The 27,939-nt window shown below is 40.9% G+C and overlaps 1 protein-coding gene across 2 annotated transcripts; it reads right to left on the reverse strand.

Annotated features, from left to right (window-relative positions):
* Positions 1–4,474: 4,474 nt before the first annotated feature.
* LOC128740036 (uncharacterized) lies at positions 4,475–24,502 on the reverse strand. Of its 2 annotated transcripts, XM_053835545.1 has the most exons (9): positions 23,725–24,502; positions 21,457–21,969; positions 8,076–8,251; positions 7,757–8,003; positions 7,105–7,640; positions 6,320–7,024; positions 6,104–6,251; positions 5,936–6,043; positions 4,475–5,782 (listed from the first exon to the last, which is right to left on the reverse strand). In XM_053835545.1, the coding sequence occupies exons 1-9, from the start codon at positions 23,939–23,941 to the stop codon at positions 5,052–5,054; spliced, it is 3,381 nt and encodes a 1,126-aa protein (XP_053691520.1). In that variant the 5' UTR covers positions 23,942–24,502; the 3' UTR covers positions 4,475–5,051. The 2 variants fall into 2 exon arrangements, with proteins under 2 accessions (XP_053691520.1, XP_053691519.1); XM_053835544.1 differs by having other exon boundaries at positions 4,475–6,043.
* Positions 24,503–27,939: the final 3,437 nt, after the last annotated feature.

The raw sequence follows: 27,939 nt of genomic DNA on the forward strand, positions 1-27,939 counted from the left end.
CATCGGGCGCTATAGAATTGGTAAAATACAATATATTCAGGGCGAATCACGTCGGGTTTTCGATACGGCTGCGCGACTTCATTTTTAATACAAAGTGTGGGTCTGAAGCAAACATTTCAGACCATGGAGTCCAATAGGCTACATGTCAGCCAGAGATCTTTAGGTCTGACTGAACCTTATCAACCCAGCTGTCCAGCAGTATCTTGGAAATCACAGCTTTTGCGGTAGCCTTCATGCAAAGTATCTTGGTCAAAGCCCTCCAAGAAAAACCAACTGAAGAAGATCAGTATACTATTTTACTATTATTCTCGCAATACTCTTCAAGTTGGTGATCCCTAAACGGGTCCACGAGAAAATCGACACTACGACGTTTTGCCTCATAATGATCAACAGATCACACACAGATCAACGACTTCAAGAACTCTCTTCAATAGGTGTTTGTTGATTTTGAAAAACGATAGATTTTAACCACGATAAAATCTGGATACAACTCTGGAACAAGTCCATATCATTGCCGTTGTTTCTCATCACCAGAAAACTCGGAAACTCGACAAGCCACAATCCGAGTTTCCAACTGAAACGTTAATCGACCGGCATTCGCAAGGACAATGGTAAAAGAAGCAAATCTAGAAATTCATGGTGACGCAGCTTTGCTGCTGACAGAGGTCTGTTCTAGTGAAAACCAGCAAACATAAAAATATTCAAAACTTTTCCAGTAAATTATGCCCAGTTAGAAAATACTGAGTAGGCTGAACGAAAGATTCGTTTCAAAAATGTAGCAAAATGAGGAATAAGCATTATTTCACAGTACCTAGTAGGAGAATTCACAAGAACATGAATATTTTTCGTACATAAACATTTTCATTTCCTGTGGACCAGAATTTAATTTACGTAGCTCCCTTGGCTGTATGACGAATAGTTTGTAAAATATCAATTTGCGTTGCGGAGGCGGACCATGTCTATAACAATTAGATTCCTAAAAGGCCGCCGCGAGTCTAGCCCTATTTTGGAACAAAAACAGTAGATAATACCATTACTCGATGATGCGCACAGAACAATCCCTTTCTGAAGCTACATTCGGTACATGACGAGAATGAAGCATTGTCGCGAATTTCCTATTCCTGGGTCTGTCTGGTTTGTGCAAAATACTGGAGCGGTTGATGTTGAATTGTTACCGTCGATTCAAATTTTCTGTTGCTGCGTGAGTATACTCTTGACAATGTTTGCACAAATTAATGTACGATAAGTTCAGTGGATGCATCATGTCAACCTGGCTGATATTTCACCTAACAACGTTAAGAGCGACTGGATCCCGGGAATTTATCTACGTCATGGCGTCATCGGAACAAGCGTATCGTAAATCGATCCTGTATAGTATCCTGTATGTTTGCTTTGAAAGTCCAGGGTTACCCGCTTATGAGTTGGTTGAATAGTCGAATTACGAATTAGTCGAATAGTCGAAAATAGCAGGAGTTTTGCAATCCTATGTCCAGAAAGAAACGACTGATTGAAGAAGCCTCAGGTAAATTTTGTGCCGGATTATAACACGAAGCGGAATCTGGATGCAAAAAAATGCAACGCGCAAACAAGCTCTAGGAAAATTTGCTGACGAAATACGATTACGAGCTATGGATGTTGAAACATACTCGGACATACTCGGGATCATTTTCGGACAAACGCGGAAAAAAATTATATCTCGTTCGATCGGCGAAGTGCCTCGGAAGACTGAAACATAAAAAAGAGACCGACAAAGTCACGCGTTAGGCAAACAATTAGCAGCCGCGAAACGAAAAGCGTCGCTTTCGTACCATTTGGAACCATAAACCAGGAAATTTATCAAAAGGAGTTCAAAAGAGGTTGCTAACTTTTTGAGGTTGATTCCCGTTCTCTGGTTCAACTTGGCAACCTGTTACTGCACAAATGCGACTATACAGTGGTACAATGGCAATGGCGTTACCGTGGTTCTAAAGGAGTGGGTCCGGTCAATACCCCGGAGATAAGTTGATTTGGAAGGGAAAGTTAGAAAAAGAAAAAACTACAGAAGAAAGACATATCGCTAATCAATTAGCAGAACACTCCCCTAAATCATCAAATCGTTTATCACAAGGAATAGTAATTCGTAAAAATAACAGGAAGATAGCACGCACTTTTTCGCAATCATACTTCAGAATTCGAAATCGAATCGAATTCAAATTCGATTGATTGTTCAGAAACGGCTGTAATAAAAATACTCTGATCCGTGATCCGTGATACGATATGAGAGTCTCGTTAGAAAGGTAACCATTAAATTGGATACAAACTGTAACACGATGCGAAAAGATGCACAATAGTCAAACACAGTTATTTTATTTTGCAACTCTAAAACACTGTTTTCAATATGATTAGTCTTGTATTTATGAAGTAGTACTAGCTTAGTGATGCAATGTCTACGGTTTGGTTACAAAAACATTTGCCACGCCAAGCGTGTACCGAAAATAGCTAACGAAAGATTCAGCTACAGGCTTTGATTTTATACTACTTGTAAAATAGAGCTTGCATCATTTGCACGATTTTATTTCAAAATTGTATCTAAGTTTTTAACGAATACAGTTCATCAACTCAACTTAAGATCTTCAAAAGAATCAACGCTGCCTCACAGGTGATAATTTTCTAATTGTAAAGAGTAGCTCTGAAACACATGCACATGGTTTTTAGTACAGAAAATTTGCATAAATAGCTATATTTACACGTTTCTTACATCTCAGTAAAGTTTCGCTTTCGTTTCTTCTGTCTTGTATTAATTGCAAATTATTTTTATTTGGGAAATAGTATGCAGATCTCTGCTTTGAATAATCTGTGTGTCAAACACGACATGTTGAGTCTAGTTCCATTCATTTAGCTGTAATTCTGCATGAGAATTAATAACGCGTAGTTTGTTCCATATCTAATTGTTTAACGCTCGCCCTGTGTAATTCTAGCGAAAAGAAAACTATCCAACTAGTTAGCTTAAGAATATTCTACCTTAAGGTAAAATTTCGAATAAGATCAAATAGAAAGAGTTATTTTACCCAAGTGCCACAATCTAATAGTTTAGATTACTGTTGTATATAGCAGGCTGCAGTACTAATGGCTTATACTACATTTTTCTTAACAATTTACACACTCGTATTTACAAGGAGAAAAAGAAATAAACGTACAGATTTTCACTGTCATTTTATCCTAGTTTACTGAAACTAGTCTTCTTGATACCAACTGACTAAGCAGAGCAGAATTCTACTTAAAAAAGGAGTTTGATTTTCTTTTTGCTCTATTAGATTTGATCCCTAGAATAAACAAATAGCTAAATATGAGCTCACACAAACTAAACTTGCGCAGTGCAATGACGTACAATGAACAAGCGAAATAGGTAAGTATCATTAGCTGCTCCAGGTTTCGCATTCCGTTTTCCAAATAATCTCAATAGAATAAAGGTAATCATTTAACGAGAGGTGTTAACCTTTACATCCCCGACATCAGAAATAAGGTTAGTTGCAGTTACATTTTAGGTTCTATCTGCATTGATTTTTGTGCATTTTTATGACAGTCAGTTCACAATCATGGGTCACGCACAATTATGGGTCATTTTAGTTTTAGCTGCTAATTTCTGTTTCAATATCATCTAATAATTGGTCAAATTATTAGTTTTACCTATGGGTAACAATTTTGTCAATAAATTAGTATAACATTCATGCATTAATCGGCAGTTAATGTTAAAATGACCGACAATTGTGAGTGACCCATGATTGTGGACTGACTGTATTTGGTCTTAAAAGAAGCACATCTAATTGGTCTATAATGGCAAATCATATTAGCAAAATTTGGTTCCCTTTTTCAGATTATTCCGCATCGCATTGGGATTATTTTTCACGTCATGTATAACAGACGAAATTAAAAGAGCAATCTGCCTCATCTACTGCGCATTACCAGTTTTGAATCCTGGTGGGGTTGATATCCGCAGTGGGCAGGACATTATATACGATACCGCAAATTACGCAACACTTGACTATTAGCATTTTTGTTTTTTAACCCGGATTTGTTCCAACCCAACCACTCAATAAACGAACATTTTCGGGAGAATAAACAAATGTTTTCAGGTTGTTAGTGTATTGCTCAAGGCGGGGTTGAAACTGTAAAAATACCCAGAGCGAACCCGTTGTCTAAAAAGTTCAACCCAGAGCGAAACTCAGTGCAACCTGAGTGAAAAAAACAAACGTTTTGACAGCCGTTCGATTGGAACTAGAGTGGAACTTGTTTGGACCTAAGCAAAAACAAAAACGCTATATGTTTTAGTTATCATTTCTGTCATAACCTTAAAAGTTTCAAGCGATCACACAAGTTTTCAAATTGAATAAAATAAAAAAAATGTACTTTTGAAAAAATATTCAAAAAATACTCAATTTTTATGTATGTTTTGAGTTAAATATTATATAAAAAAATATGGAATAAAGATAGTTTTCGTATTTTTATAAAACGCCCCAAAGAAAAAGTTTATTTCCCCAAAAACATCTGATCGTCAAAGATCAATACAGATAAAATTTGTAAATGTCCTTGATCTTCCGTATTTAAAACTACGGCAGAAAATACATAAGCAAGCGTAAACAAGTCGCGTGAGAGCCATTCCAGGTCAGACTAGCACTTAGAAATAAATTTCCACTTGCTTATTTTACGTTTGCAGATAGGATACGTTGGCCAGACTTTTTTTAAAACGCATCATATTCTCAACAATCCTACTTGATTGTAGCTCAAAATGTAGGAAAACGAAAAGTTTTCAAAACAGCATGAATAACCTCTAAAACCAGATTTTTTTGTTTCACCAATTTATTTAACAAGTAAAACATGTTCAGCGTCAGCTTAGAATTAAAATCTTGGCGCCACTATTCGCTGAGTCCATTGTCTGTAAATTACATCTGCACGGTTTATAGTTGTCATTAGTATACACATACAGACGCAAGCATACAGACCTATTGTATTCCAATCGCGCAATCACACACGCACGCAAACAAAATGAAAACAGAAAGAACCTGTGAAATTATTTACCAATTTCCAGCTCGATTGTTATTATGGTGACCTCCCCCGCCACGGAATCCTCGGAAATTGCCTCGTCCACCACCTCCTCGCATACCGCCACCGCCGCCACCACCACGAAAGTACGGTGAACCGTGCCTTGGTCCTCCTCCACCACCATTACCGCCTCGTCCACCAACCCATTGATTCCTAAAGTTGTTTTTGTTATTTCCAAACGGAGATCCGCCGAAAGGTGGCCGATTAGGTGCACCAAAGTGATTCATGCCGCCACCCACTGGAACGCCGCCATTAGGGCCACCCATTTGATTGCTCCACAATGGTTGACCCCACTCGTTTGGTGGAGGCTGATTAAACGTGTTCAGCCCCGCTGCCAAATTAGGAAAATCTCCAAAATTAGCCAAATCAGCCAAACTAGGAATATTGGGACTGCCAAAATTGTTCAAGGGAGGCGGTGCTAGCTCCCATGGTTTTTGCGGTTGAGGTTGGTGTTGTTGCTGCTGCTGCTGGAAAGCAAAGGATGGTGGAAATTCTGGATCCGGCAGTAAAGGGGGACGAGTTTGTTGAATCGTTGGAGCGGTTGGCGTTGTAGGAGTCGCTGTTGCCGTGCTGATGCTTTGTACATTTTCACTAAGATCAGGTATTTCCGGTAACGGATCATCGACATCTTCACCTTCGAACGGTTCGTACGGTTCCGTAGAATCTTCCAACGGGATATCGTCGTCGTCTTCTGGTATTGGCGCTGAAAGAGAATTGATCGTCGAATCGACTGAAGTTGTACCGGCCACTGGTGCGGTTGATTTTGAGTTGCTACTTCCCACCACCGTAATCAGCGATGAAATTGAAGAATGAGGAGACGAAGCGGAAGGCTTGTCCGACGAAGTTCCACTCTTACCTGACGTAGAATCTGTTGGGTGCTCAGGGACATACTCCTCATCAGAAAGATCCATGTCAACACTTTCATTGTTTTCTACGGGGCTTTTTGCATCATTTTGCGTGGCGTCTGAAAAACAGGCAAATTTATTGAGTATGTATGCTAGACATGCACTGGCATAAATCTAACCATTACTATGCTCTTGCGGTGTCCGTTTGGGTGTCGAAGCATCCGCATCTAGAAGCGATGGAGGAGGCGAAAGCGATATTTCTGATTGATTACTCATCAACACAGTGGGCGGCTTGCTAAGGTCAAAGTTCTCCCTTTCGAAATTTTGCTACAAAAAAAAAAGAAACAAACATCATTGCAACCAAATGATTGAATAAACTTAAAACTAAAATTCACCAGAAAATCGTCAATTTCAAGTAACGAAGTGGGTGTTTGTAGCAGCTGAAGTGAGGACATATTGCTTTCCGTATCCTCGGCGCTCTTGGAATTGTCAGTTGATGCTGCAAAATGCGAATCGAGTGCCTTCTGTATGGACTGTATCCGCAAATCGAGATCCTTCGTTTCACTCGCTGTTGTTGTGGCAGTACTACCGTTGCTGCTGTTGCTAACAGTAGCAGCCGTTGGAGCGGGCACTGGTGGTGGCGGGGGTTCTAGTAAGCTAGCGTGCCTGAGATCAACGTCGCCACTGCTGCCCCAGAATGAACCAAGGTCTGACGAATTTGCGTTCGATTTGTCAGCATCTGCAGCTGTTAGCGTTTGGTCTTGCGATTCTGTATCGTTATCATTGTCAGCTTTCAGCAACAAATCAGCATCGTCATCATCATCGTCAATATCTTCAAGATCGTCCAAGCTTGATTTGAGCAGTGGGCCAGGTGAACCAGTCAGCGAGATTAGATTACGATGATCCACATCCATCAGCCGACCTTTGTCCTTCAAGAAGGCAGGAATTGGCATGTTAGGAAGTTGCCGATGATCCACATCTTGCAACGGCTCGTCGTCATTCACCCCATCAATGTATTCAATTACATTGGAGTTGATACCCTTCCGTTCGTAGTGCGGTGGTGACACCGGCGTATCAAGACTTTGGAAACCGGATTGGTCCTAGCAAAAAAAAAGAAGTATGACGTAATAAAGTACATCAAAATATTATTTTTAAATCTAACTGCCAGCGAAAAACTCACATGTGGTCCATCCCAAGTCATGGACATATCCCATGTAGAATTGTACTCATCACTTCGATCTAAGTTAACCGGTGCTGGTGGCGGTAGCAAAGGGCCCCTCGCAACTGGCTGTGGCCTTCCTGTGGAGTAATCCGAGAGCATTGGCTGATTGTACTGAGGGCCACTGGTAAAAGGTCTATTCATGCCAACGGGATGATGGTTGTTTTGCCGCGGAATAAGACCTGGAAGTCCGTAGTCCGAAGCACTGCCTACCACACTAGACGGAACTCCGTAGCTGTTCAGACTGGCTGTATAGTCAGCTGAAGCACCTCCATTTGCATAATCCTCCAAAGAAGAATTACTGCTATGTGATGGTACATAGGCGCCGCTACCGCTGGCCCCTGAATGAGAAGAATGCGGCGGAATATGATGTGGTTCTGGTCTGCCCCTACCAGCGGAAAATGGCTGATTATTGGAATCTGGGAAAAACGTTTTCAAAAAGTCATTCACTCCCTCCGATTCTTCCTTTCGAGAATTTATCACTTGTATTGATTGCACTGCGGGCGATATAACACACACAGGAGGAATCATGTTAGTTACTAATTATACAATGGCAAAAGTCGTTAGTTTCTAAAATACATCTGCATATAATCTACCTACTATAATCACTTACCGGCATTTGTGGTCGGAGAATCACGCCGGAAATCGTTTATATCGAAAGGCAAGTTTCCATCCATATAGCTGTTCATCATTCCATTCACGTTGAAAAAACTCTGGTCGTCCGGAAGCTGAAGATCCATGTCGGGCTCCGGTGAGGGCGCATTGATATCCGGCGAAGGAATCGGACTTGGCAGAGTAGTTGTCAACTCATCCAACTTTTTCTTCATGCTTTTCAACCGATTGCCGAAATTTCTGTATGCCTATGGGTAGGAAGGAAGCAATGGTCAAATGATCATTCGCGAAAGACAATAGTGGAATACGAGATTACGCACATTGGCCACAACTTTCACTTCACCGCGTTGATTGTGGTAGAATGTTTCAGCCTGTTCCAGCAGAGTGAGCAACATTCTCCTGGATTTTAGTTCCGTCTTCAAGCTGTGCACGTAGCTTTGGTAGTGTACAAGATTTTCCTCGATTTCGCGTTCAATGTCCTCGACTCGTTTTCGATCTGTAGCAAATAATTTATATAGTTTTTTCAACTGGGATGCGCAGATATCAAATTTTTGGAACCAGATGTTTTCAAAAATCAGTGCTTTATATAAAATGATCAGAGCGCATCGATAATTGCAAGATCGAATCCGTTATTCGAGCAAGCTATTCGCCATAAAACCAAAAAAAACCGCTTTTGTTCAACTGTTCTACTAGTGATGATGACAGTGATCTAGACTAGAGTACTAGACTGAACTTTAAAATTTGTCAATTAATCGTCGGTCTCAGTAAGTACCTCGAAACGGTTTTGAGCGATTTATGCTTAAAAGTCTACAGATTTTCGGACCCAGGGACCACAGGAAATTAAGAAGAAGGTGTGGGTTGATAAACAGTAAAACCGGTGATGTTGGCCGCGAGCAAGGTATAATTTTTTTTGTGCGAGTTGATGGGCTGCAGCGTATTGCTAATTGGGTCTGTGCCCGACTCGCGAGTTAACCAAGCAAAAAAAGCCGGCCGAACTAACTTATGTCGGTCAATTGAACGCCGTTCCTCGGACTAAGAGAACTAAGAGGTCCGAATTAAGCTCGAGATTAATGTCGGTGAATCGTCTTGTCATGATTGATCGCGAGCAAGGTATAATTGAAGACAATAGAAAAGTATATTGACTACAGCACTGCACTTTGAAATTCCCCTGAACAGTTACCGAAGAACCGGGTGAAGGGCACAATATATCCAAACAACAAAAAGGATTGTTAAAATTCCTCAAACTGCAGCTTAATCAATGTATACGTACCAACAAACGATAAATCCGATAATGCTAAGGACGAGTTCTACGACAGGCTCGAAGAAACTAATGGAGAGTATTCTGTTCTGTAGACTGAGACCGTTAGCGGTGTCTTTCGTCTGCGAGTACCATGCTGGTTTTCGTTAGGGTCACTCGACAATAGACCAGATGTTTACCCTGCGTCAGGTACTAAACAAGTTTCAGAAATGTGGGGGACAATCCCGGTGTAGTGGCTAGCATTCACGCCTATCACGCCAAGGACCCGGGTTCAATTCCCAACCGCGCAGAAGTCACGAATGACCCAAGCTGTTAAAGTGACTATAATAAAAAAAGAAATACAACTTGCAGGCATCTTCATCTGTTTGTGGACTTTAAGGCGGCGTCCGATACAGTCGAACGAAACTAGCTTTAACGGATAATCTATATAATAAAACCAAGTTGGTTCGTTTGTTTGTAAGGGATAAACTCAAGAACGGCAGGACGGAATTGCATGATTCTTTTTTCAGTTGATGTGTTTTGGTTTGCTTCAGGTTTATACGCAAAAACCATATTAAAAATCTACGCGAAAAACGGAAAAATAGTAAAAAACCGATATTTTACTTTTCCCGCCATTCGTCGCATAGACAATGTTTTAGACTACTATGATTATTATCGGTGCAAATCAACCGGCGTCGCATTCAATATGAAGCGTCGTTGCTGGGCTAACAAACATGTTGATGAGGGTAACTTTGATTGAATGGTCAATAGTGCCTGATTTTCACAGAACATCTGTTCGTTACAACTGTGTTAGAAATACTGAATACTGAAATACTTAGAAACTGAGTTAGAAATGTTTGTTCGATTTAATCGACATTTTTCGGCGAAATAAGTATGAAGATTTTTAAATACCAGTTAGTCAGGACGTTTCGAGCTACTACTGGTCTTCGCTCATCATCTGCGGACAACTTTTTCGTCCATTAGGTTCTACTTGGTTTATCTTTCTCCAAGTCCAAGTAGAACCTAATGGACGAAAAAGTTGTCCGCAGATGATGGGCGAAGACCAGTAGTAGCTCGAAACGTCCCGACTAACTGGTATTTAAAAATCTTCATACTTATTTCGCCGAAAAACGTCGATTAAATCGAACAAACATTGCGGTGGCGGCGATTATCTGAAATCAACATTAGTTAGAAATGGTAATCTTTCCAGAATCCTAAAACTTATTGCCAAATATTCATTGAAAACATGTGGAAAATGTTGATTTTTCAATTTATAGCACTCAACAGTTAAGCTGGCTGTTAATTTATTTTTTGTAAAAGTAAATTCGATAGCTATAGATAATGCCTAATTCCGTCTGCCGTAGTTGTCCGTTAATATGGTATGCAATATATGTACATATATTGAAACAGAATCTTTATTCTTGCTAATAAACAGTTTTATAGGCTAGCAAATTTAAAAAATAATAAATGTTGTATAATGCGTTTGGGGTTCAGTTTATAAAAGAGCCTAATAGTCTAAAACTAATTCTTTCACATCATTTATCAAATTAATGAAATTAACCAGAACTGGAAACTTTCTACGTTGTATGCGTTTCTAATGCATGTTTACAAATGTTTCAATGACTAAAAATTAGGTATGAAACTATATGACCGTCAAGTGAAGAATATACCTTATTTATTAAATTTAATTGAAAAGTGTACTTGAAAAGAATATTAGCTGAAATAAATTAACACTAAAAGTACATGTAACCCATTAGAATAAATCGTATTGAAAACAACGTTAATTATTTTTTGTTCTTTTCTCTTCTAATTAGACTTCTAAAAGTGCAAAAAGGCTCATAAAATTATAATTCTGTTTCAAATTGTTTTGAAATACCAAAGTAATAAAGAAGACAAATAAGACAAGGCGTACATTTATTTGCATTTTCGTATGTTTGAGGAGCCCAGCAAGAAATGAATTTAGCAAATAACATTGATTATATTTTGAGGAATAATGAAACCTATCGGATTGGTATAATATACTAACAAAGGTAATTGCTTGAGGACTTTCAGTAGAGTATAATTCATTCGGTAAATTCTTACCAATCGATTGATAAGTAAAATTAAAAATCTAATGAATCTAATTGACATTCTCATTTCATACATATGAATATCAAATTTAAATTCAAAAATTACGGTGGCAATCACAACCAAGCTCTGATTTCGATAGAGGAAGTCGAAAGTGTCAACAAATTATATGTTTAATAAACCAACAATTTGCGTAAAAAAGAACATGCAAAATTTCAAATCAATAATGGGAGAATGCACAAAGGCGAAAGAAAACATTTGAGGGCGTTGAACAGAACAATCATAGATTTCGGCGGCAATGAAAATATAATTGTTGGTGCAATGATTCTGTTCTCAAAAAGTTTTGAATGTATATTCCATATCATTAGACAGTTAACTGCAGTAGACGGAATTAGGCGTTATATAATAACATCGAGTCTACTTTTACAAAAAATAAATTGACACTCAGCACAACTGTTGGGTACTGAGAATTGAAAAATCAACATTTTCCACATGTTTTTAGCGTATATTTGGCAATAAATTTTACGATTTTGATTGCCATTTCTAACTAATGGTTTAGCACAGTTGTAAGAAACAGATGTTCTATGAAAATCCGGTAGTCAATTAACCATTCCCTCAAAAGCTAAACTTCTCAAAAACGCACAAAACTTAACCTACACTTTGAGTACATCCAAAATTTACTATTTACGGCATTTAATTCAATTGGTGGCAGTACGAAGTTTGCCGGGTCAGCTAGTATAGAATATGGCTTCTCGACCAAACTAATTACGCTGGTTCGTGCCGCAGGATGGGTCAATATAATGCGTCAGGTGAGACCCTTTTGTGATGGTGGATGAACTTAAGCAAGGGAATGCGCTCTCTTACCGCTGCCATTCAACATTACATTGGCAGGTGCTATTTTGAAAAAACGAGTGTGGAAAGGAACGGAACTATCACCACGATATCTCACATGTTTTTTGGTTTTGCGGAAGACGTCGATATCATCGGAATTAACCGTAAAACAGTAGACGAGGCCTTTAGGCCTTTTAAATCGGAAGCAGCGAGAATGGAACGTACCATTAACACCGCCAAAACGTAGTGCATAGTTGCTAACATGGAACGTGGGAGCCGAAATAGTGTTGGTGCCCAGATGGAGCTGGGTGGAACGATATGAAGTAGTGGAGTAGTGGAACTCATATGCCTTGGTACGCTCGTGACATGTGACAGCGATGTAAGCCACGAAATAAAAGGATGAATTGCAGCCGTGAATCGAGCTTTCGTGAATTACGTAGCCATCTGAAGCACCGCAATTTGCAAATACGCACAAAACTGGTGCTCTGTAGAACACTAATCCTTCCGCTGGCCCTTTACGAACATGAATAATGGATACTAAAAGAAGCTGTTCGACGAGTGTTCCTCTTCGGTGGAACAAGCAAAATGGACTGTAGGGCTTCTGTCGGAAGAAGCAAACAAGGCGACGGAATAAGGATTCCTGGTGGACACCTTGCTTTCACAGGATCACTACTTGCAGAGCACTAGGTTGCTTCTGCAGACTCGCTGGGATGGAAACACTTGCACTAGAGTCAGGACTATTACTGTTCTTCACTTTGGACTACACTGCTAGTAAAACACTGGTACGGAATATAAACGCGGTATATTTCACTTAAAACTTAAAACTAACGTACAAGGAGCGCTGTCCTAACCTAAAGTGTACAAGTCGCACAAGCGATTTATTAAAATACATAATGTTGTACATAAGTAAATACCCCCACCACTTGCGTTCGATGTTCCACGGGAGTTCCATTAAATGGTGCAAATTCATATTGGAACAAAAACGGCTGCGCAGATAAAGTTCCAACTAGATCGTTGTCGACTAAGCGGGTGCAGTACAAATGTCGCATCGGTAAAGCAGAAGAAAGGCACGTTGGTTAAACAGGACAAATGTCGCTACGGCGGGTGTAGACAAATGTCGATAATGCAAAAGTATGGTTATCGATGTTGCAGAAACAAGATGAATGTCGATAATATTGCGATGATAAAACAGTTCAACTTCCAACTGGAACATACTCCGCCCCGTTGAAATATCTTTTCAATTCATTCCTTGCCAATATTATACCCTTTTAGATTAGCATTTATCATGCAGCAAGCAGCTTTGTTGTCTTCAATCGGCAAGATTGATAATTTGGTAATCGGGCGACGAAAAGTGGTGTTTTCACTGCGAACGTCTGCAGCGCGTACTAAACCGTCGGTGCCTGGATAAGTTTTAGTTACTGTCCCCAATTTCCATTGAAGCGGTGGCAAGTTTTTATTGTGAATCAAGACAATCGTTCCTGGAATGATGTTTGTATTTACCTTCCAATTTTTCTTCCTAGGTTGAAGACTGCTAAGATAGTCCCTGTTCCAGGCCTTCCAGAAATGTTCTCGTAACATCTGTAAATGCTGCCATTTGTCCAATCGATTAACCTTAATGTTCTCTAAGGAGGGCTCCGGAATTGCCGTCAGTGGACGACCGATAAGATAGTCTGCCGGTGTTATTATTTTAATCTGGTCCGGATCCAATGTGGTTGCGAAGAGAGGACGTGAATTCAGGACAGCTTCAATCTCCGTCAAAACAGTTGCAAATTGTTCGAAATTGAGAGATGTGTTTCCCAATACTTTTTTTAAATGAATCTTGGTACTTTTTACTGCTGCCTCCCACAAACCACCAAACTCTGGAGCATCCGGTGGTATGAAATGCCAATCAATAGCCTTTGACAAACAGAAATATTCGATATTATGTGCTTGCTGCTCTCTTTGAAACATCTGGTACAGCTGATTTAATTCATGTGAAGCGCCACGAAAATTAGTACCGTTATCTGAATGCAATTGCTGAACGATACCTCGACGACTGATGAACCTCTGAAGGGCTGCCAAAAACGCATTAGTTGACATGCTTGACACCAACTCCAAATGTATTGCTCGTGTAACCATGCATACGAAAACTGAAATATAAGCCTTCACTGTAGCTCCCTTCCGTACACCTTGTTTGATAAAAAATGGTCCAGCATAATCCACACCGGTTACAGCGAAAGGCGGTGCGGGCGTTACTCTATAGGCAGGAAGGTTACCCATGTACTGCGATGTTTCTGTCGGTCGCACCCTGAAACATTTAATGCAGGCTCTTGTCACTGAGCGGATGGTGGAAATAGCATTAACTACCCAGTAATTTCGCCGAAGAACGTTTAATAAACCTGTTGGACCTAGATGAAGGTGCTCAACATGTAACTGGCGAATAAAGGATCTGGTAATAGGACTATTATTGGGCAAAATGATTTGGTGCATAGAAGCAAATGGAAGTTTAGAGTGTTGAACTCGCCCTCCAACTCTTAGCAATCCATCCACTAAAATCGGACCGAGAGCGGCTAGTTTCTTACACATCCTACCAGATTTTACTCTCATAATTTCATCACTATACTCAAGCTTTTGAGCAACCTTGAAGATCACAAGCAACGCCTTTCTTTGTTCGTCGATTGTTGGTAATTCCTTGAAGACTCGTGCCGCTGGATCTCGTTGCTTGCAGTTATGAATAAATCGCAGCATCAGAGCGATGATTCGTTGCAATTTTCTAAATGAACTATATTTTGAAAACACAGCTAATGGTTGTTCCTTCGTTACAGGTAGGGCGGTGACTAAAGATTTCATCTCTGGAAGTTCACTGTTTGGAAGTTCTACTGGGTCCGACAACTGATCATATGCTGACGCAAGAAAAGATGGCCCATTCCACCATAACGTGTTATTTTCTAGCTCCTTGGGCATTTGACCTCGAGAAAGAATGTCGGCAGGGTTCTGCGATGAGCGTACATACTTCCAGGAAAAATCACGTGTTGTTGATTGTATCTCGGCTACTCTATTACGAACGAATATATCTAGCCTTTCGGTAGGTTTCTTTAACCAGCTCAAAACAATTTGGCTGTCTGACCAAAGAACCACTTGCTGGAAAGAAATATTTATGGTCGGATATACCTTGGCGACGAGGCGACCAAGTAACCGTGCTGCGCTCAACTCTAACCTGGGTATTGTTACCTTTTTCAATGGTGCCACGGTTGATTTACTGCAAAGCAGCTGTAGTTGCGCCGACTCATTGGAGTGAATACTGCGGACGTAAACACATGCTCCGTACGCCTGTTCGGAAGCATCAGCAAATCCATGAAGTTCAAGAACACTGCAGTCGTCTGAAATTACGCGCCTTGGAATGCGAATATCATTAAGTTGAGGAAGAGCGTTCTGGAACTGTTTCCATCTTAACTGGTGCTCTATGTCGACTGGTTCGTCCCAACCGACCTTGCTGCGCCATAAATCTTGCATCAGTATCTTAGCCAATACAATTACGGGAGAAACGAGTCCTAACGGATCAAATAATCTCGCGATTCCAGAAAATATTATCCGTTTGGTCGGCACATCAAAGGATTGATTCGCTTCAGAAGGCTTCGATAAAAACATGAACTGATCAAACTGCGGATCCCACATTATTCCTAAAACCTTAATAACTGTGTTCGTGTTGGTGTCTGCTAAAACCTTTTTTTGTTCCCGTTCGTCAGCAGGAATATATGCCAGTAGTTCGTCCGAATTCGAGCACCATTTATGGATTGGAAAACCACCACTTGCTAATAGTTGCTTAACCTGCCTTTGTCGCTCTAATGCCAATTCTAATGTATCATCGCCTGAAAGGACATCATCAACGTAGAAATCGTTCATTGCAGTAGCAGCTCCCATTGGATAATTATTTATTTCATCGTCTGCTAGCTGCTTCAGGCATCGTGTCGCTAGGAATGGAGCACTTGCTGTTCCATATGTTACTGTCGTCAATTCTAAAACCTTCAAGGGTAATTCTGAACCTTCTCGCCAGAAGATTCTTTGCAAACTGGTTTGGCTAGAATCTACAGAAATTTGGCGATACATTTTGCTAATGTCTGCGGTGAATGCATATTTATGTTTACGGAACCGTAATACTATGGAGAACAAATCAGATTGAACAGTACCACCTACCATTTGGACATCATTTAAAGACAAACTGGAACTTGAAGGCTTAGCAGATGCGTCGAAAACAACCCTGCATTTTGTCGTAGTACTGTCTGGACGAATTACGGCATGGTGAGGCAAATAACAATTTCGCTGAGCTGGAAGATCCTTCCGCTCGTCAACTTGCTTGCAGTGGCCAAGACTTTCGTATTCTTGTATAAATTTTACATATTGCTCCCGAAGCGCTGAGTTACGAGAAAGACGATGTTCTAGCATATAAAATCGCTTTAATGCAAGATCTCGGCAGTTGGACAGATGAACAACATTCTCCTTCAACGGCAGCTGAACGATAAACCGTCCTGAAGAATCACGCTTATGCGTGGCACGAAAATGCTCCTCACATTTCTGCTCCTCTGAAGACAAAACTGGTGCTTCGGCGACATCTTCTATTTCCCAGAAACGTTGCATAGCTTTATGAACGTCTTCAACGGTTATCTTATGAGAATACACGGAGTCAGCTTCGACTAATGGCTCATATACTTCTCCAGTTACAACCCAACCAAGTCGAGTTTCGCGGAGTTCTGGATAATTCGCTCCAAGCTTATGCTGACCTGGTTTCAGCAATGCAAAGAAATGACTGTTACCTATAAGCAAATCGACCGCTTGCGGAGCGTTGAAATAAGGATCGGCTAACTGGAATTCTGGAGGTATACACCAGTTGCGAGTATCAATAAACGAGCTTGGTATTAAACCGGTTACTGACGGTGTTACGATGCATTCTAGGACTGTTCGAAAATCGTTGTTGGTTGACAAAATCTCCACATTGGCCTTTTTGTCGCTTTTGCTTGCCTTGTTATTAACACCAGCAATCAAAACACTGGTGGGAAAAGTTTTCAAACCGATCAAATCAACCATTCGTTTGGAGATAAGGTTGACTTGCGATCCACAATCTAATAAAGCGCGACAAGAATGAGCCTTGCCTCGACGATCGACGATGTTGACCATTGCCGTTAAAAGCATGACTGTCCGCTTAGCATTGGACTTGGCGATTGAACAAGTTGTTGCTACAGCATCGCTAGTATTAATTTCTGCACTGGATGCTAGTACAGGAGAACGATCAAATTGTGGCTTACCGGTAACTGATGGATTTGAATTCTGATATCTCGATGATCTCCACACGCTATCATCATGCAGCTGCGTGTGATGACGCATTCGACATTTTTGGCACTTACGCTCGGAGGGACAATCTTTTATACGATGCCCTTTCCGGAGGCAGTTGAAGCACATGCCTAATTCGCGCACCTTCTCAACACGTTGCGATAAATTCATGCCTCTGAAGATGTCACACTGAAAGTTTTTATGAGCACCTTTACAGAAATCACACAACTCGCTAACACTGTCTGTAGCTGCATTCGTGGTTACTCTCGGGGAAAATGCTGATTTCTGTACTAACTTGGAACTACTTGGCAACTTAACTACCTCTTCGCAATTTTCTAGTACGTTGCACTGTTTTTTCAGGAATGTGATTGTGCCATCGTAGCTTGGCAACTCACCCTTCGCAATTGTTCCTTCCCATTGCTTTCGCGTGTTTCGATCCATGCTGGCCGAAATTAAATGAACCACCATTAGCTCGGAGATGCCTGTCAGCTCATGCTTGAAGTACCGGAGATTTTCTATGTGCTTTGTACAGCTATCGAGTAGTTGACGCAGCTCTCGATGTGATTCGGTTGACATCTTTTTCATCGTTAGCAGACCTTTGATGTGATTGTCAATTATCACTCGTGGATTCTCAAAGCGTTCGTTTAGTATCTCCCAAGCGTGTGCGTAATTGTTTTCATTCACCGTTTTGGCATCAAGTATCCCTGCAGCAGCTCCTACAAGCGACTTGTCCAAATGATATAGCTTGATAGCGTCACTATCATTGGACTGAGACATGATGTCGAGAAAGGTAGCCTTGAATTTTGGCCAATTCTCGTAAAGTCCATTAAAGGTTGGGACCGGTGCCTTGAGAGGCTGCTGACGGATGACCACTTGCGGCGGAGCTGGCTCAACATAATTCCTCTTCTCTAGGATTAAGGTTTCCAGTCGAATCATCACGTGATGATATGTTTCCTCAAAAATAGCGTAATCCGTATCATGTTCATCCATTTCTTCATTGGAAAGAACCGCTGTTAATTGGTTGTGGAAAGAACAATACTCCTGATATGCTGACTCTACACACTTCACATACACATTGAGCTGGGCAAGCGGAACTATCGAATCTTCTATCATCGCAGCGATACGCTGAATCTTCGCTTGCGCTTGAGATTGTTGACGAGAAAGAACCGTTATCCTTTTGTCAACAGCACTTGTAGAAGGGCGCTTCGCGCCTTCATCGAAACCATGGAAACTTTCACTTTCACTATCACTTGCATCTTTATCATTGGGCGACTTAGCCCCTTGCGACCCCTGTGGGCTATGCGTTATTGGCATTTTTTTTCACTTCACTAACGTGTTTATTCTTCGGGTTCGTTTTCACTTTTCACTCAAACTAGCAGCGTATCCAATGGCAAGAAGGAATAACCGGCTCGGAGATCCGGTTCGAAGGACCATATGTTCCTCTTCGGTGGAACAAGCAAAATGGACTGTAGGGCTTCTGTCGGAAGAAGCAAACAAGGCGACGGAATAAGGATTCCTGGTGGACACCTTGCTTTCACAGGATCACTACTTGCAGAGCACTAGGTTGCTTCTGCAGACTCGCTGGGATGGAAACACTTGCACTAGAGTCAGGACTATTACTGTTCTTCACTTTGGACTACACTGCTAGTAAAACACTGGTACGGAATATAAACGCGGTATATTTCACTTAAAACTTAAAACTAACGTACAAGGAGCGCTGTCCTAACCTAAAGTGTACAAGTCGCACAAGCGATTTATTAAAATACATAATGTTGTACATAAGTAAATACCCCCACCACTTGCGTTCGATGTTCCACGGGAGTTCCATTAAATGGTGCAAATTCATATTGGAACAAAAACGGCTGCGCAGATAAAGTTCCAACTAGATCGTTGTCGACTAAGCGGGTGCAGTACAAATGTCGCATCGGTAAAGCAGAAGAAAGGCACGTTGGTTAAACAGGACAAATGTCGCTACGGCGGGTGTAGACAAATGTCGATAATGCAAAAGTATGGTTATCGATGTTGCAGAAACAAGATGAATGTCGATAATATTGCGATGATAAAACAGTTCAACTTCCAACTGGAACAACGAGCTTGGGGGCTTCTTAGTGTAAAATTCTGCAATCTATATTTGGTGGTAAAATGAAATGGAATGTGGCGTAGAAGTAGAAACTACGAGCTGTTATCAACCATACAAATATGCTGATATAGTGTGGTAGGGCAGGCTGCGTTGGGCTGGGCACGTGGACAGAATGCCCGACGAAAGAGTTGCCAAAACTATTTTCAGCGGAGAATCAAAAAGAGGCCGCAGCCTTCGGGCAGACCCCGCACCCGATGGATGAGCACTGTAGATGATGATGCACATTTAGCTGGTGTTCGAGGGGATTGGCGAACGGCAGCCCAGGACCGAGCGCACTGAAGGACCATCGTTCTAGGCAGGATCGGTAACGGACCGTCACCTCTAAAGTAAGTAAATAGCTGTTTATTTGACCAACATATCAAAAAACAACCCTGTGCATAAACGCATTTATTATTTTAATCACAAATGCCTCTAACGAAACTAAGGGTTCATTGGTGCTCGAATTTTTTCAACGTTGCATTTCATGGTAAAAGTTTCGGGTAAATTTCAATATTTTTTACTTTGGCAATTCATTGGCAAATTTAGCTTTGGCGATTGTAAAATTCCAAAAAAAAACCTTGTGGGCGGAGCTACCTCTCCTCTCCTAACCTCTCAACATAATTAAATGATTCGCATTATGAACTGAATTTGCGCTTAATGAGGTGAAATAAATAACAAACCATTTTGCTACACACGTTAGGGGGCATCCATAAAGTACGTCACGCATATAGGGGGGAGGGGGGGTTGACCTAATCGTGACGATTTGTGACGTAGGGGGGAGGGGGGGTATGAAGTTATGTGACGTCACATGAAAAAAAAAATCAAATGGAAAATTTATTCGGGAAATTAAAATTTAGCCTTCATTTGAAGATACAACTATTGAAGGCTTCTATAAAATTAACGTACTGATAGATTTTAAAACAAATAGTTAAATTTTTTGAATGAACACTTTTTTGAACATATATGTGTGAACAGGACTCATTTATTCTATGTAGTATGAATTCTCCATTAAGGCTTTACAGAATATGCAGTACACCGCTGAAGAGCTGCTTGAGTACCGTACTGCCTAAAAGATTTTTGCAACCGCAAATAGCAGTCGCACAAACTCCTGAAGGGTTACGGGATGCTACCAGAGACCCACGGCAATGTTTTCCCTTGATATTCGTGCTGAACTCAATCGATGAACAAAAACTCATACCGAAGTTCCACGGCTGCTTTTAAGGTTTTTCGGTATAATTTATACTGCCCCTCACTCAAAAGCTCTCTGAAGGATAGGGTTTAAGCCACTTGCGGATTAAATTTCGCATCTAAGGTAGTGTTGAATAATTACACGATTGAAGAAATACACAAAAAGACAAAGTCCCTCAAAAAAGTTCTTCCAAGGCGTGTTGCTGCAAGACGTCAGCTGGAAGTCCTGATTCTTTCAACTAGATCAGACGAATTTGAGTGGATGAATGTAAAGGGCGTAGATATGCGCTAAACATTATTCGACGGCACATCAGCGACTTCTGAAGCATATCCGATTGCAGCAATTGAAGATCATCTTCAAAATCCGTTAATCGATGACTTATAAGCTCGAAAAGTTTCCTTTTTTTATTTGCTGAAATTCATTTGATAGCTTTAAATAAAAAGGTTGGAATGAATATTTAATTTTTTTTGTTGTGAAGGGGGGGGGGGGGATTGCCGTGACGTGACGTACTTTCTCAGGGGGGGGTCACGAATGTGTGACGAAATGTGACAAGGGGGGGAGGGGGGGTTGATTTTGGTCAAAATTTGCGTGACGTACTAAATGGATGTCGCCTTAGAGGGCCGAAGGTTATTATAAGCTTTGCTAAATTTAATGTATCATTGTTGTATACATTACATTTAGCAAAGCTTATAATAACCTTCGGCCCTCTAACGTGTGTAGCAAAATGGTTTGTTATTTATTTCACCTCATATGCGCAAATTCAGTTCATAATGCGACTCTTTTAATTATGCATAGTTGTAGTGAATTTTTTTTAAAAATTCTACTAAGACGCTCAAAAACAGCTTCTGATTATTTGCATTGTAAATCGCATTTTTTCATTAAAGCAAAATGGTTAGTCGTCCGTTTTTCGAAATACCGGTATAAGTTAATCAATACAGGATATTTTTAACTCACCTTTGCCCTTAATCGAGTTTTTTACCAGCTCTACGTCAAGTGGGGGGGTTTTGTTCAGACTCTTGAAAGTTGTATCTGTGTCCGTTTCATTTTTGACGCACTCCTTAATGGTCGAAACAAGTGAAGCCGTTTGAAAATCTTCGATATCGATAGCAGCGGCCGCAGCTGCATTTTTTGCCTCAACCAATCTCGTTGGACCGGTAGCCAAAGTTACCGTTGTGGTGGTTCCGGATCCCGAGAGGGACACACTATTCGACGAGTCACATTTCTTCGCTGATGTTGCACTCAAAAGGCCGTTCAAATCGGCCAAAAATTCATCGTTATAGATTTCTCGCTGTTCCCAGATTTTGAAAATGCGTAATATTTTATGCTTCACTTTTTCATCTCGAACCAGGGTTGTTGCTTTCTGCAGGTACGTCCCCCAGCTATCGACGTACTCGTAATTCTTCCGTTTGCTATACTGAATCACATCGTTTGCCAGGTAAAACAGTGTTAATCGGCTTTCCACTTTAACTGAAAAATAAAAAGAAAGATCTTATAGTAATTGAAAAAAGTGACATAGCTGGACATCAAAAAATGAATTGAAATAACGACAATGACATCTTTAGCAACTGGCTGCTTGTACAGGAGCTAAAGCGATGTGAATACCGGATTATAAGGAACATGAAAGTTGCTCAGAGTTATTATATCAGAATATAGAAGATCTTAGGCACAGAACATTCCCCAAGCGTGATTTTAGGATAAGTTCTATCTTCTATAATCTTACAGAATGTAATTGTAGCTCTGTTTGACCTGATTTGCAATAGGCCCTGTACAAAAACCAAACCCGAACGGGAAATAAGACTTTAATAAACTTAGCAGCTACCTTTCATACTAGTTAAAGCCATGGATGGTAAAATGGTTGAATAATGCGCTCCAGAACTACCACGAAGTTCCACAGCCTCTTATTCAGCAACTCCTATCTCTACCTCCTCGTGGTACCATCCGGGATATGTTCCTTAGTGGAAATCGGACAACCGGTGGAAACTAGGGTCACAAGCGGACAGAGAAGGGGGCACTTATACGAAGGCTGACTGTAAACTCTCCACCTGCAAGACAGTTCTTGTAGGAGGTAAGACTACTAAGAACCAAAGCAGAGGGTCCAAAGCCCCTAGAGGAGGATGGCTTAAATAGCTGTTATCCATGGCTATTATGTAAAAACTTGAATGGATAAACCCCTAATCCAAGGTGTTACGCGACCCGTGCCGAGAGATGAATGCTGGAGGGGGTTCTATAAATTCTCTCGCCGCAACGGAGTCTGTGGAGTACCAGGGCGCCCTCCACAATAATTTGCCCTTGCTGCATCAAGCCCGTTACTGATGCAGTGGACGATTTTTTACTGTGCATGGTCTCTCTGCTGGAAACAAAGAAACGAATGAGGTGGAGAGGAGAATAGGGGAGGAACAGGACTTGAACGATGCGCCAGCAGAGGTTCAGTCCTGATCCTCGTCTCTCCTGAACACGCCGACTCGTCTATTCGTCGACAAACGAAGATGTGGCTCCAACTCTCTACTCACGGGTCGAGATTCACTCTGCCTGATCTCTGACTGTGTGCTGGAGGGTGGGCTGAAACAAAAGAAGAGCCGAACAGTTATGGCCAGTAGGATGACTGTACAATCACTCAAACAATTCTAAAATATATAACGTCGAGTATGAGGGTTACTCAAAAGTTGCTGAGTCTCAATAAGAGAGATCCCAGCATTCTCAATATATAAAATATATAACGTCGAGGATGAGAGTTACTCAAAAGTCACTGAGTCTCAATAAGAGAGATCTCTCATCTCAGCAAGCTTACCGGTCTTGCGACAGGACATTGTCCGAGTAAATATCATCTTCGGGATATCGGTTTCGTTCAAGATGATATTTAACCTCGGAACACTTGCTCTGCAATCGTGGAGCACAAATAGTACGCAGACTGCAGTATCTCAAAAAGGGGAGATCTGGTTGGCGTCGCCGATCAGGGTACTAGGTTCATAAACCTAGTCATCCCTGATTGGCACATGTCTCGCTACAGCTACCAGCCTGTCACTTCCTCAATAAGTGATAGGTAAGCTTGAAGCGCATAGAAAATAATAAAACGAGGCATACCACAATAATTCAAAATACTGGACGCAGTGGTAAGAGTACCCAACAGAAGAACCGTGCAAAAAGATACAGGCCGAATACAAAGATATTACTTGAACGTTTTGCCAGTGACATTTTACAATTTGAAAACAAACATTACTTTACCTTGCTTCAACACATTGAGCCAGCTAGATACAATTTTTTTGTGGTGGGACCTTCGCTGCAGGCACCACGCCGATAGCTGCTGTATACTGTCCTGCGTATCCTTTAGATCACGCAATCTTTGCTCGAATCCAGGAACATCAAAGTCACCACCTCCAGATCCACCTCCGGCTATTCCTCCTGTAGTTCCCGTTACTGACAGCACTGTTGTTTTCGACATTATGTGCTACCTTCCGACTTGTATTTACAATACTTTTAAACTGCACTCGACATACTTAATTTATGCTTCACACTAGCTTCCCATCGAGCACACAATAGTTTTGAAAACTTGTCCAAAAAACAGCACTCCGAGTTCAGAGCCGACCAAAGCGGGAAAGATAATTCAGCTTGCACTTCCACCAGGGAACGTAAACAAAATATAGTTGTGTTGCTGTGCCTGTATGTGACATGCAGTTTTTTCATGTAGAAGGAAGAAAATTTCCTACCGACAAATTAAATGGTGCTAGAACCACTAGTTTTTTCACCTCGAATGGAAAAATCTGATAATTAGCGCGGCAAATTCAGGAAACACACAAACACGCTTCCGATTTTACAGCTTTCGCACAACGAAAACAAATCCTTTTTCCGTCAACGTTTTATTACAATTTTCAACTGCTATTACACTTTACAAGAGCACTTTTCAAAGTATTACTGCATAAACACTGGAATATCATGCATAGCAACTGAAAAGCAGGAAAGTTGATATTTTATTTTCTGCAGTTCCGACACGAAGCAAAATTTTGCTAAACTTTTGATGGCTGCTGATATTAAAATCAGTGAGCTGTCAAATCTGTCAAACGAAAATTTTGGTTGACGGTCAGGGATGCCAGGTGATTTTTTGAAAAGTATCCACGAATCAAGGAAAAATGTCTTCCAGTGTTGCCACATGTACAGATTTATCTGGAAAAGTACAGATTTTTCCGATTTTTTTGGTACAGATTATGTACGGTACAGATTACAGATTTTTGTCATAAAGTACAGCTGGGTACAGATTTTTTTGGGTGTCAAAAACTAATTTTTTTCTTTCAGTTTTGTTACTTGAAATCAATAGAGGAGCACCTCTTGACATGAATTCAAACAAAACAAAACATGTCTGTCTTTAAGGTTATGTACCAATATCATCAAAGAAATCAGTAATTTGCGATTTTTCTATTTTTTAAAGCAAACAAACCAGGTTTCCCTATGTAACAAACCAACTTTGTGGTACAGATTTTGGTACAGATTTTTGAAAGCAAAAGTACAGATGAAAAAGATTTTTTTACCTTCCAGTACAGATGAATATGTGGCAACACTGATGTCTTCATTTGTCTTCCTTCGGCTTTCCGCCCATTTAAATTGCATGGTGAAGACCGTGAAGACCAAGGGCATGGTGTGTTGCTATCTCTTTCTCATGTAGGAGTGAAGAGAGCAACTTTCAAATGGTCCTCGGTAAAGGGAAATTCCCAGCAAATTTTTTGGTTCCTGTCAAAATTAACATTTTAGTCCTATGCGTGGGACATCGAAAATGTATTAATTTGACAGCCACTTCACCCCGTATAGGTGAAGACATGTCTTCACCGTCTTCATATGTCTTCAAGCGAAGACATTTCACTTTTTTGTAACAAAAATGTCTTCAAAATGAAGACATGTCTTCACTTCTAGCATCTCTGTTGACGGTTCAGGTTCAGGTAAACTGCTAGAAAAACCAGATGGCGCTGGAGGGGCTGGAGGCGTAAAATTACAGCAGTTTTCTACCGCATAATCGTTCCTGGAATTTGCCACATGGGATTAGGGTGTTGTACCTAAATTAGCGAATACGCTAATATTATTAGTAACGCATTATTGTGCCTAAATAAATCTGGATTATTTTCCCTAATGCCAATGTATATAACGGAACGAAACAGGAACTTTCCCGTTGTTGCTCTTTCTCTTTCTTTCTACAGTGATTTCAGAATGTCGCTGTTTCGCAGTCACGCTCTCAAACTTCTGAGTCCCGTTTGCTGGGAAGTGCGGTACAGTACCACCCCGCTAATCCGACAAATTCATGGCCGAATTAACGAATTTTGACTCGATAATCCGGCAGTCAAACTAATGTCGGTGGGGTTTTGAAATATCGTGTTGTTTACATCAAAACGTAAACCACTCCAGAAATTTCCGGAAAAAATTGTCGTAAATACGAAATTAATTTATGTTGTACTAAGGAATGCTCAGACCGTCCAGTTAGCTCCGAGGTACGATGCTAGTCTAACAAGCCAGTCGTCGTATATTGGAGTCTCGGCTAGGCGGTGCTTGCTAGATAGAGTCAGTGATCACAAATGCAGGAATGAAGCCAGAAGCGGAGATAAAACATACGCGGAAACTTCTATTAATGTTTTATTTAGCGGGTAATAAAATGTGTGCATCTATGCACTACAAAGTGAAACATGTGGAATGAGAAAAACATTTGACAGTTCGTTGGATATCGTTTTGAACGCAGGGTTGAATTAATAGGCACATTAAAGTGCTAACGGTACAGGGGTGTGAAGAAGTGCACATTGACTGGCTCAACAGTCAGTAGGATCCTTAGCCTTATACACTGGCCCCATTATTTTCCTGTACTCTAACAGCCGGCTGCGAAGTCCGTCGATAAAGAAGCGTAATGTCTAATGACGGTTTAAGCCCACGACTTTGCTTTTAAGTAATGTTCAATTTATTCTATAAAATACTTTTAAATTCTTGTTTAGCTTTTTTTTTTTGAATGCTAGAAGGGCATTGGGTTAAAAGGCAACTGCGACAGTCTTAGGCCCCGTACAGAGTAAACGCGACAGCGACGCGACACGACTTCGCTCTCATGTTGCTAAATGCACAGTCCTGCTTCGGGCGAAAAAGTGCTGCACGTAAAACTACAGCAAGAAATGTCGCGTCGCGTCGCATGTCGTTTGCACTCTGGCGGTACCCTTAATGATCGCCTTTCGTGGCAGGCTCCGATTGCTACAGTTTACGGATCTCTCATACCCATTGATGGAGTTGAGCGAAACTTGTTTAGCTTAGAAATAAGTGCAAAAACATTCATCTTTCACAACAAAGTGATGAAAAATGGAGCTTCCGGCAAAATTGAACGCACACACCTAAAAAGAAATACCGAAACAGCCGAACGTTCGGCAAAAATGTCGATGGTGCAAATCGACGTTTACGGATCTTTAGTAACGTTTGGTAAGATAAAAAAAAACAGTCGGCTGTTGAGATTTCGGCAAAATTTTGCCGAACTCGGTGCTTTTCTTTAAGTGTGCAGTTATAAGAAACTCCATTTACTATTAGGGTTGCCAAGTGGCCGGTTTTTGACCGGCCTGACCGGTTTTTCACCTGCAAAGCCGGTGGCCGCTCAATCCTGCAAAAAGGCCGGTTTTCTGACATGAAGCCGGATTGGCACTTTTTGCCCGATTTGTTAAATTTTCTGATAAATTTATTAGCAATTCTGAGTAGTGGATCATTGAAGATAGCCAGTTTTGCAGCGACAATACTTTGCTTCTGACGGTAATTAAATTGTCCACCAGCTATGCTATCTCCAATAATCCATTTAATGTTCGTTGTGGTTTCGATTCCGGCGACTACCCAAATAACATGACAATAACGCACATTACACATTCCAGGCAAATCCTCTAATAATATGCTGCGACAACCCCCCCCCCCCCCCCCGCGCATTTTTTGAAGGCAGGATCGAGCGGCCGGTTTTTGTAATTTTGAGACTTGGTAACCCTATTTACTATTTCCATTTAGTTGGAATAAGTATAACAACTTGACTCAAATGAAGGCAGTGTTCGGTTGAAAAAAGCTAAGTACAATGCTTTTTAATTCGGAATTTTCCGGATTAGCGAGATCCGGACTATCGAGTCGTCGGATTGTTGGGAGTCGTATTAGTGGGGGGGCGGATACTGTATAATATACTCTGGAAAGGTTACTACGTGAGCAGAATACATAGCACTAATTAAATACAGGGTTAGATCAACCGCGTGTCTTGACCTTGAAATGAGATCAGGCATATATAATTAATTTTTTGAAACGGTGGTTCGGTAGGCAATTATACATGCCTGACCTCATTTCAAGGTCAAGACAAAATTAATTTTTGGGTAGTCTCCTTTTGTCCAGCGCCTCTGTGGTTTAATTAGTATATTAGTACCAGCGAATCACATGCCCTGGCGGGTGTTGTGAGTTCGAATCCGG

The sequence above is a fragment of the Sabethes cyaneus genome, chromosome 3, assembly GCF_943734655.1.
Source record: "Sabethes cyaneus chromosome 3, idSabCyanKW18_F2, whole genome shotgun sequence".
In the NCBI taxonomy this organism is placed as follows: Eukaryota; Metazoa; Arthropoda; class Insecta; order Diptera; family Culicidae; genus Sabethes; species Sabethes cyaneus.

What these genes read in the sequence shown, in the direction of transcription:
- LOC128740036 (XM_053835544.1), bottom strand. Translation starts at nt 23,941, where the DNA reads ATGTCGAAAACAACAGTGCTGTCAGTAACGGGAACTACAGGAGGAATA. An exon ending in GCTCAATGTGTTGAAGCAAG is followed by an intron (nt 21,970 to 23,724) that starts GTAAAGTAATGT and finishes TTTATTTTTCAG; the next exon opens with TTAAAGTGGAAAGCCGATTA. An exon ending in ACCGCAAGAGCATAGTAATG is followed by an intron (nt 6,044 to 6,103) that starts GTTAGATTTATG and finishes CCTGTTTTTCAG; the next exon opens with ACGCCACGCAAAATGATGCA.